This window comes from Metopolophium dirhodum, chromosome 6 (genome assembly GCF_019925205.1).
Source record: "Metopolophium dirhodum isolate CAU chromosome 6, ASM1992520v1, whole genome shotgun sequence".
In the NCBI taxonomy this organism is placed as follows: Eukaryota; Metazoa; Arthropoda; class Insecta; order Hemiptera; family Aphididae; genus Metopolophium; species Metopolophium dirhodum.
Window position 1 is genome coordinate 7462415 of NC_083565.1, and position 11862 is coordinate 7474276.

At 27.1% G+C, this 11862-nt stretch overlaps 1 protein-coding gene across 1 annotated transcript; it reads right to left on the minus strand.

The window, feature by feature from the left end:
• Nucleotides 1–61: 61 nt before the first annotated feature.
• On the minus strand, nt 62–10279 carry LOC132947401 (cilia- and flagella-associated protein 58-like). The gene is made up of 16 exons (XM_061017678.1): nt 10149–10279; nt 8568–8771; nt 8354–8499; nt 8122–8293; nt 7870–8046; nt 7661–7798; nt 7308–7569; nt 7112–7250; nt 6843–7038; nt 6668–6776; nt 6419–6597; nt 6113–6285; nt 2368–2530; nt 1379–1603; nt 1198–1308; nt 62–423 (listed from the first exon to the last, which is right to left on the minus strand). Exons 1-16 carry the CDS (start codon nt 10191–10193, stop codon nt 316–318), a joined length of 2547 nt encoding a protein of 848 aa, XP_060873661.1. The 5' UTR covers nt 10194–10279; the 3' UTR covers nt 62–315.
• Nucleotides 10280–11862: the final 1583 nt, after the last annotated feature.

Genomic DNA, 11862 nt, shown 5'->3' on the forward strand with positions numbered 1-11862 from the left:
CTTTTCAATAAGTCACCAATCAAGTAGGTATCTCCAATGCACTTCACTTACATTTTTGTGAATTTAATACACATTTTGTGATTTATAATAAGAAGTGTTACAAAAAAATAAAAATATTTCACAGTATAATTTTTAAAATTATTATTTTTGAATTTGATAAAATATGTTCAATTAGTTGCTTATATTAATTTGGCAAAAACGAAGTGTTGAGGAAAATATAAGCTTACTATAACATACTCAAACTGAAGTAAAAAGAAACTTTTCATATTTGTTTATAATTACAAAAAAAATTGAAGTTTAAATAAAAGTTTTTACCTATATAGTCATATCCAAAAATTTGCTATAACTCGTAGGAGTTGAATTCGGTTTGGCTAATGCTGTAGTATTTTGGTTTTTAAGATTTATTTTCGTCACAACGCGTTTCTGAAACATTAGTGAAAACAGTATATATTATAACATAATATCGAACAAATTATATTTTAAGTACTTAAGTATCTTAGTATTATAGTATCTATATAAAAATATGAACTCGACAGTATTTTTTTTAAAAAAAACCTCACGAGTTTGTATTTTATTATTCATCAAAATATTATAATTTGTATTATATTTTGTAGCCATCGAATAAGGGTCGATGACATTTACTATAGTGATATACTTATTCTTGACTTCTTAAGTTTCATTATATATTTGTTTTTACGAGAATTGTCCCGTAAGATTAATAGTTTATAAAGTACCCTACAAAATCAATTGGTTTCTACTGGATGATTTTGATCGGAGGGTCGTTATAAAATTACAACTCCTTGATATATTTTTGTTAAAAAAAAAAAAACATAGTCCTTATTTAAAAATTCATCAAAATAATACAGGATAGAGGATTCTGTTCAAAAATAATAAGTTTACACTTTATTTTGTTGATCAAAGAAGATTATTCAATAAAAAAAATTAATTTTTGAATACAAATGGTCTCTTGTTATTAAAAGTTTAATAGCTAGTTTAAACGAAAAGGTGAACTACTTGTCTAGGCATTTTAACTCCACAGATATTCGCTTTATTTATGTTTAAACTACCTACCATAACATTTACCATATTTTTGTGAATGTAATTTTATCTATAAAGTTGCAAAAAAAAAAAAACAAGAAATTTAAATCTTAAATCACAGTACAATTTGTTTTTATATAATGAATTAAAAGTGATTACCAGTTCGTAATATTTATTTTTAAATTCGTTTAAGTCTTTTTTCGTTCTCTCCAAGTCAAACATGCACTCTTTTGTTGTCTGCTGACTGATAATTAATTCTCCGGATAAGCTCTAAATGAATTTGTTTAATGTAAAAAATAATTAAACCATAATTGAACCGCATCACTTAAGCCGACTTTACCCTCATTTTGTCGTCTTTTTTTAATAGATTTCTTTTGATATCGTTCATCTCTTTGAAGATATCTCTGCCTGGTAGCTTAATGAATTCATCTTTCAGTTTTTCGTACCTAGTCTGCAGCTCTTGGACTTGCAAATCCTTGTCGAATACTCTGGTGCATTGTTCGAGTAACCGTTTTTGAAGGATTTTCACTTTGGCAGCCATCTCGTAAGCCGGCGGATCAGTGTTCTGGACGATAACAGTATATATTAATGTTGATTGTCATAATTGCAATTATTTAACACCATTACGGCATGGCATGGTGTGGTGCCACGGGGATCTCGGTAAACTATTTGTGACAGATGACAATTATTTTGAACTGCTGCGAACATTATACATTTTCGTGTGGGCGAGCACGGGCGTTTTGAAATAATATTTTGTCACCCTAGTCACAGCGGTTTATGACGAGCGCAGTTGTAATCGGTGTAGGTATAATGTTTTAGCCATATTGCATTGTGTTGTATTGGTAACGTAACGATATTGTCACAAATGGATTTACAATAAATTGATAATATGAAATCGGTATCAGGATACCGAGAACTCCCTCTCCACGCCTTACATTATTTAACCTCTAATATACATTTTTTTCTACTTAACGATTTTTTTAAAATTCTGAGAGGAGAGATGGATGTATTGATTTTGTAAGATCTGTTTTTTTTATGTCTGTACTCTATATTATGTCTGAATTATATACACGAAAAATGGTCAAAAAAATTATGCTTCGATGTTCATCCTTATTGGGGTGGTTTCTGGTAGTGAATTGAATCTAGTTGGTGCATTTGAGAGGTTAAAAACTAAAATTAAAAATTCCCAGTTATTTCCCAAAACTACGGAAAAACAAAAATTAAAATTTATACAGCCGCCTCTGCTCAGAATTGTTTTTAAAATTATTGAATATAATTTAATTAAAATTTAAGAAAAACCACTGGAGGCACATAACAGTATATTATTACTTTTAATATTCTCCAACGGTGTACGTTTGTAGGTTTGATTAACATGTCTTCTAGAGCTCGACATTTCAAACGTTCTCTGTTTAGTTTTTGTTCATATTTAAGTACTTCGCCTCTTATATCATTTATTTCTGATAGGTTTTTCATTAATAAGTTTTTTTGAACGCTAAAAATCAATACAACAAGCAGTTTAGATACTAATTTAGAGTATAAACATTGATTTTTACATATTATCTATGAATAATAAATAATAATAATGTACCTATAGGTACGTGATAAATTAATTTAACTTAAAGACTTGTTATCGATTAAAATTTTACGTAATACTTATTTTGCTGTTTATCAATAAATTTTACAATATGGTTTCCTGGGTTGTGTAGGCGTTAAAAACGAGAATATAAACATTTTACAACGAAATCAAAATAATATATGCTAAGAATAATTTTAAATAAAAAAACCTCAGAGGGTTCAAAAAAACAAATTTCTGAGTGCTCTGCAAGTAAGGCAGGTTTCTATACAAAAAATGCAATATTTTTTGTAATAAAAAAATTGATTAAATTTAAAAATAACATATTATAGTTTATACTCATAAACAAGAGCATACCATAGAGCTTATTATTTACCGCTAAAATATACAAAAAAACCAACTTATTTCCGTTTTCGTTTTCTATACATGTAATCTTAAACTGTTAATTATACTTATTATATTGTATAATTCATTTATCATTTTGTCAAGAGGTAACATATTTTTACTTCATTGCAAGTTATACCTTAGAAGAGTAGATTTATTTTATTTTATTATATATTATTATGTCATATTATGTGTGTATATATAAGAATTTTCTAAAAATTCACTATACATTTATTCATGCAGATTGTAAAAATTATTTTTATACAAATTATTTATTATATAATTTAGAATTACAAGATAAACCGTAAACAATCGCTTCCGTTGGCTCATAATTAAACAGCTACCTACACATACGCAATACGGTACGAATCAGAACGCACATAGGTAACAAAAAATTCGCGCATTCAATGCTGGTTATGGGGAGGGAAAGGCGGCGAAATTTAGGACGGATAGGGAGGGTAAAGCTGCGAATTAGAAAGTGCCTATAGGCGGAAAACCCCTAAATACGCCACTGCATACAGTAATTATTCAATATTTAATAAAATAATAGTTATATAAATTCCATTATAATATTATCTACTATGCACAGTGCATATTATAGTGTAATACTGTAATAATGTATGAAATACGTTTGTTTAAATATATTTCTTTATTAATATGACTAACTTGTTGTGCACCCTAGAATCGAAACATTAAGTGGATAATATTATGTATTCAGATACCTCTTGTATAATTATAAGAATTTCTTTTAAAGTTTCAATAATTTCTATATTTGTATGATGTAATAAATTTATTTTATTGCCGTTATGTCTAAGAATGTGAAAAAAATCCTTTTAAAATCTTTTAAATAAAAACTTTGGCGTGCTAAAAAGTGATGTATTATTATTCAGAATAGGCGATTATATTTTATTCGATGAAAACGATTATGAGCGGAGTTGCGTTTGTAATAGTGGTCACGATTTCGATAAAAATGTACGTTTTTTTTTTATCGATTTTTGTTGTTATTTTTTAATGCGCTTTATAAAACATGCTGGAAATCTCTGTTAAATTTCCAATTGATTGATGAGGTTACACAAACCAATGTCAGAAACATGAAACACATTATAAAAAAAAATTATATTAACTGCTCCACCGAATCATAATATTATAATCTAAAAGTGCGGGAAGAAAATATCCCGCAGTGATTGGAAACCGCGTTAGACACTCAAGAAAGATGTTGATCCCAAATTAAGCAACTGAATTTATTTACAATTTATAATAGGTCTCTAATAAAGTAATACGCTTTTAATATAAAAGAACACGCAATCGCTGAAATTCTGAAATTGGTAGTTTTAATATTTTCGATTTACCTATAATATGCAATCTTAAAACAGAAATATATAACCGATTGGTCCATTAATGATTAGAATCTAAGAAAATAGTTTTAAATAAAAGAACAGTTTATTTAATTAATCAATGTTATTTTAACTGTTAAGTACAATTAATTTCGATATTCAGTTCTCTTCAACCGTGATTATTACTGAGATTGTAATGATTGTTATTATTATCAAACTGAGGACATTTTTTTTATAAAAGTATGGTAGTTATTTTTTTAAAAATGATTTGCTTATCAAAATAATATGTCATCAATCAATGCTTTGTTACTAAATAGGAAATAACGTGTGATAAAAATAAATTCAACTATTGAAGTAAATAAAAAAATTAAACTAAAAGTTTAAAAACAACCAAACAGTTATTGATTTTCAGTTTAAGTAATTCGTTTTATTAAAAGAAAAGTAATATTTTTATTACTATTTTTTTTTATCAGCAGGTGCTGTCCCATTGGTTGGGAAGTATTATTAGTATAGAAAGTATGAAAATATGAAATGTATGAAAGTAGTATCAATAAATTGTTTTATTTTTAATTACTGATGTGATATGACCAATTTTTTTTTGTTTCAACTTTTATGTATATTACCATATTTGTTTTATGTTTATAATTTGTATACATATTATATATAGTAATATATTATATATGTTCAATAATTAATTTATTACTTATCCATTCTTCATTTTATATCCTATCACTTATAGACGGTTCAAGTTTCATGTATTCGTACATAGATAATATGTTTGGCCTCTATAATAATAAACAAATAAAATACCACATACTAGAGAGCATTTATATTATATAATATAATATTTATTATCTAGGCTCTACCACATACCTACCAGAAAGATACATGTCTATGCTACAACGAGACTTACGATATCAATTAAAAATCATCAACTTCAATTGCAATAGGTTCGAACAACTTTAATTTAAGTTAAGTATGTATACATTGTAAAAAATAGAATACAATGTGTAAATAAGACTTTAAAACTAATTCAATAGATGCCGGTGTTGGTAATTTAAATCAACAAAAATCATAAATAATTGTTATCAATCAAATAATTATAATACTTTAATTTTATATGGTAGCGATGACAGGTGTTAACGTATTTTGATGATTTATGTTTTTTTTTTTTTTTAACATTAAATGTTTTTGGGCTGGATACATTTATTTTATTTTTCTAACCGATTTTTCCCAACGCTTTGCTTATCACCATAGAAACGAATAAAATTTTAAATTTAACTAATTCCCACTATAAGTATATTTTAATATACAATAAATTAATGGTTACTTATTAATAGATATATATTAATTATGATTCATACATTTTTCTCGATGTGGAAAATGTCGAGTAGTGTGCTACGTGTACGTCACACAATCACCACTTTATATGGAACGACGATTTTTATTTTAATGTACAAATTAACATTTTTAAACCAACTCAAAATGATAATATAATAATAAACATAACTTTTTTTCAAATAATCGCCATTCACAAATCATAATACATTCAAGTTTTTTGTTAATATATGCTAAAATGCTAAATATTTGTGCTAACCGTGCCAACATCCATAATATTGTCACAAAGTACTTTTTTTTTATTGAAACTTTTGCATGTACCTATGCAATTTAATAACCGTAAAATTTAATTTTGACACTGAACAGTTATAAAAATTGGCGCTAATTCACGGCATTGGTGTGTTATATGATTAAATACATATTTAATCGGATAAAATACAATTACCTCAAACTCTTTACTTCCGATTTCAGCAATTTAATATCGTCAATCCTTTTATTATATTCCACTTCTCCCTTGCCTAATGTTGTTCTTAATATGTCATTAGCATCTTTTTGTCTTAATAGCTCCTCGTTGCGTTTATTCATTTGATTTATGAGTTTGTTTTTATCTTTGTTTCCCTGTGTAAAATGTAAACTTTAACAACGTGAAAATGTATTATCAAAGTTAATGCATCGAAAACAATGTGCTTATTTATAATTTCAATGAGTTTCTGTCATTCGAGCCAAATAAAAAAAAACTCATTTCACCCACTTCATCATTCTGTTTCTGAAGTTTTTCTATTTTTTTCTGCAATAATTTCAATGTCATTATCATCGACTTTTCGTCTTCATTTTTCTTCTTTAATAAATTTGACATTCCTTCCACTCGGGTCTCGTATTCGTCGATTTCTTGTTGACATTTCTGAAGTTCCTTTTCGGTTTGTTTTAATACTGTGAGACAAGTTATAGAGGATCTATAGTGAATACAGTTTAGTGTACTCACAAGCCAACGTAGATTTACCTGTATCGTTTTTCGTTAATTGCACTTCTTTGTACGCGACGTATTCCTTTTGTTGTTCGAGTTGCTGTGTAATCATTTTTATTTTATCTTTTATGTCTTCTGTTTCATCCTGAAAACAAATTAAACTAATAATGAATTAATGCGACACTTAAGAAAGTATTATGGCGGTACAAACCTTAGCTTCAGTAAGATTTTTTGAAAACAGATTTCTTTCAGTTTTTAAAGTGTGTAGGTCGTGATCTTGCTCTTTAAACTTATCACTCCATTTGTTTACTTCTTTTTTTAATTCTTGTACTTCCACTTCTTTGTGATTTAATGTCACCGAATCTTCGTGAATTTTGTGTTTTAAATTTATTATTTCTTGGTGTAACCTGTATTACATGCACATGCAAGTATTTTATAAAACCGACAATATTATAATAACAAATATAAACTATTATGTACTTTTCCTTATTTTTTTTCATTATAATTATATCTAAATTTAATTTATCAATATATTTTTGTGCGCTGCTAAATTCTAGTTCTAAAACCCGAAATGCTGATTCTTTTATATTCATTTTTTCAATGTATGCGGTTATTTGTTCTAAAAAAGAAAAACCGTTACAGCAAAATAGTACATTTTTATCGAATAATTATTTACCATTGACTTTAGTCATGTTTTTTTCTAGTAACTTCTTTTCTCTTTCTGTTAATTCCAACATTTTTTTAAGTTTAATATTATCTTGTTGTAATGCATTTAAGTTTCGTTCCAAAGTAGCCACGTCGTTTTCAGAATTTTTTTTTTCCTCAGAAATTTTTTCAACCTCCTCTACAACTTCTTGTCGTTTTCTGACAGATGTTTCATGAGTAGCAATCAAACGTGTCAGTTCGGATTGAACTCTTAATAATTCATTTTCTTGATACTAATGATGAAAACCATAGCAAAGTGTAAATTATACAGTTAAAGAAAAATATTGTACCTAATTTATTGGATTAATGACAATATTAGCATACATTTATTTTATCTTGAAGTCTATTTATTTCTTTAACGCTTTCAGCCCTCAGTTCAGTTTTAATTTTTAATTCTCTAGTTAATTTCTTTATTTGTTTATCATACGAAGTATTTTTTGTGTTTAAATTGTTATTTGTAATCTAAAAACAAAACTAATATAATATAATGTATATTTATTATTTAATTAAAACAGCTTTTTGTTTTATATTACTTTTAGGTCTTTTAATGTTTCGTTAAGTTTTTCTATATTGGATTCAGCCTTTTTGAAATTATTCTTAATGGTACCAAGTTCGGTTTTTATTTTTTCCATTTGATCGTGGTCAGTTTTTATACGGTCCTCTAATTTTTCCTTTGTTTTTATTTCTTTCACTAGATTGTTACTTTGAGCCTTAAACATAATATGGGAAATAATTAATGGCGAACCAATTAATGTGGATATATTATTCTGTTTACGGTCACTTACAGCTAAATCGGCTTCGAGATCTCTGACATTATACTCGGCACCGTCCAGCTCTTTTTTCAACGACTCACAGAGATTATTTAGACGCTTGTTCTCTATATCTATTCTAGTCAGTTCTCGCTTTGTTCTTGTCAACTCTAATTGGCTCGTATCACCTTGACCCATAGAAGAAAACCTGCCCGATTTCATAATAGAATTATGCGAAAGAAAAAAAAAAATATAGAACCAAACTTACAAGCTTTCCTCTTCCATTTGTTTAGTTTTCGAATCCAGTTCAGTTTTTAAGGTCTTTATTTGTGCCAGTAAATTATCGTTGGATTCTTGAATTATTTGTTCTCGGAGGTTGGAAGCGTCCAACATACGATGTGCAGAGTTTAATTCCTACAAAAGTATAAAATGTTTAATGATTATAAATTAATTACGTAATTATTTGTGTATTGCAATAATACCTCTTTGAGTTTTTCCACTGTGTTTTGCTCTGATAAAATAGACTGTTTGATTTCTGGCATCAATTGCCTGTAATTGTCCATCACGCTCGTTAACGATTTTTTTTCCTCTATGCATTTTACAGATTCCTCGCCGAGTTTTTGAACAGCCGCCCACAGATGAGTGAGCGCCTCTGTGAGAGGCGGACCCGTAGCAAAATCAAGAGCCTAAAATAAAATAATCAGTGAATAATAAACGATACATTTTTAGATTCTGAGCGGAGCGATGAATTTATTGGTTTTACAATGATGTGAGTTTTTTTATTTATTTTTATTTATATTTTGTGTCCGTGTACACTGCATCTACACGATAAGTATTCGAAATAATAGTTCGATTTTCAACTTCAGTATCTTGTTCGATGGGAAAGTGAATATTGTTGGTGCATTGAGTAGGTCAACATTTAAAATTCCTAGTAATTTTCAAAAGCGTCGAGAAAAACAAAAAAAAAATTAAGGAAAACCGTGAATTTTCACGCAAAATCAGTTTTTGACTACATCAATTTTGGTTAGTTTTTGGTGTAACTCTAAAACAAATGACCATAGATATATGAAATTTTCATTGGTTGTTTATATTAACATTTTGTATACATGATAAAGTATTTATGTGATAAGTGGTTTGTTTTGAACTGTTTAAAGACATTTTCAGTTTCCAATTTTTTAAATTTTTATTTCTATGAATGTCAATACAGTTTTATTTGTTAGGTAAAAAATCTTGAAAATGTAATACAAGGCTTCCTAATTTTTGTTACAATGGCGTTTGAGAAATATTAAAAATCCATAGTCACAATTTTTTAAAGCATTTAAAGTTCAAATATTCACAATATACGTAAAAATAACGAAAATGTGCAAATGATTTTGAGCTAGAAATACATACAAATTTTTATTTTTAAATCTAAGATTTGTAATTCAATAACTGTACCTAAATACATGAAAATTTTACTAAAAATTTTATATTTTAATTTTCTATACACCATACAATTTTGAAAAATGTTTGATTCATTTTGAGCTGTTCAAGGACAATTTCAAATTTCAATTTTTTTTTGTATTTTTTTCTACAAATATCAATCAAATTTTATTTGTTTGGATAAAAAGCGTGAAAATGTAATACAAGGCTCCTGATATATTGTTACAATAGCAGTTGAAAAATATATTAAAAATACATAGGCACAATTTTTTTTAATAAGCATTTAAAGTAAATTTGAAATTTAATAACTATTTTGTAGTTAAAAATTTATAAAATGTTTAACTTTTATAGCTAACGATTGAAAATTTAAAACAAGATTTCACGTAAATAGGTTATATATAGGTATATATTACTTTTTCAGAATTATATCATTAAATATACTTAGTAATAATTAATATCATAGGCTGACTGACCGTCATTTTTCTTATATTATATATCATTGATTTCAAATTTAACACCATCCATTACAGTGACCCATTTGTAATCCACTGTACAGCAGAGGGACACCCACTTGCCCACCTTTTTAAGGTTAAATTTAAAAAAAAATTAATTGATGTGATTATATATTATGCTATACTCACATGTTTGTATTCCGATTCGGGTTTATTGGAGTTGTTGATTTCCATTGTACAAGTCTTACGAATGAGCTACGATATCAGCGTAAAGAGCTCATTCCAAGTCTCACAAGACATTTCGAAGTAGTCAAGGTTACGTGCTATGTTGGCTTGATCGAATATTTTAAAAAGTTTTGAATATATTTCTCTACTTCAGCTTTTAATGGCATTCAACTGTATCTACTGCAAAACATTGTGTTGTAGCTTTTAAACAATAAAGTGTCGACTTTTGTAGGTATCTAGTGAACATTTTTTTAAAATGTAAACCCTGGACTTAAAATCATCAGAGAAAATCATATAAAGACAACCTATTACTATATATAACCATATATTGTAATAATGTGAATAATATTGAAGGTTAGGAATATTGACTATGATCAGTAACTATATTATTATTTTCAAGAAAAATATTTTTTATTACTGCAATTTGAAAATACAACGAATAAACATTCTTGATAAGACCACATGAAAACGTTGTTTGTTCAGCAAATGCGTTATCTCAAGTTAAAATGCAAGTATTAAATATATACGCTAAAAGCTCTAAAGGAAAATGTAAAAGCTCAAATTACCAAGTACAAAACTATGTCTGATATGATTGAGTAAATTATATAATTCAATATTGATACAAATTGCACTTTAAACTTTATATTAGAGCTGTTATTACTTATGATAAAATAAATATATTATATATATAATATAAATACTATATGGGCACGTAAAACCGATCCAGTTATCTACTTTTAAATGTTATTAGTTATAAATAAATAATATTATAAATTATATTTAAGTGTTGAATTTCATAAAATGTCTAAGATATATCTTTGAAAGCTCTTGAAACTTTAGTGTAATTGTAGATGTTGTAACTTACATTTTCGCTTCCGTTAAAAGCAACTTTTCCGTATTTTCTAATATCCTTTTCCGCCAAGACTGATAACACTTAATTTATCATTTCATCATCGTAAAATATTCTATTTTTAAAATGAAAATAAACATATTCTGTTTTTAATAATTTATTTTGCACGTATTTTGAAGTTGAATTTATTCAGAATTATAATACGGCGAGAGTAGGAAAAACGATATTTATTGAGAATTAAGATTGAGTGAATATCAATAACGATATCCTTCGAAAATTTAATTTTTTGTCAATAAACACCTTTTTGTTTAATAAGAATATTTTATTTAATAATTGTCAAATAAAACAATAAAACCCTTTTCAACATTATTTAATATATTTATTGTACACATAATAATTAATGTTGTCATGAGAAAAACAACTTAACGCAATAGCCAAAAGGATATTGTGACATTATTCAAAACGGTGTTTCTGAATTGCGGACAAAGTGACAAAAACCATGTGAGCTTCGGACGAAATCTAAAAAGGTAACATATACGAATTGCGGACACAAATATAAGATAAGAAATTTCCTATTATTATTTTTGATATAGCGATCGTGGACGTTGGAAAATTGCTGTTTGATATTAACGATTAAGATTGTGCCGGTGCTTTTGAAACCGCTGCCTATGTTTAATCAGTTTATCATTTTTACCACAAGATCTATAAAAACTATGACGATAAATAATGACGATAATCTATAAATATTTTATAAACAATTTTTTCCACAAAATTAAGACAATAAATAATTCAACAACATTTTAAAAACAACGATTGCTCTTTTGCAAG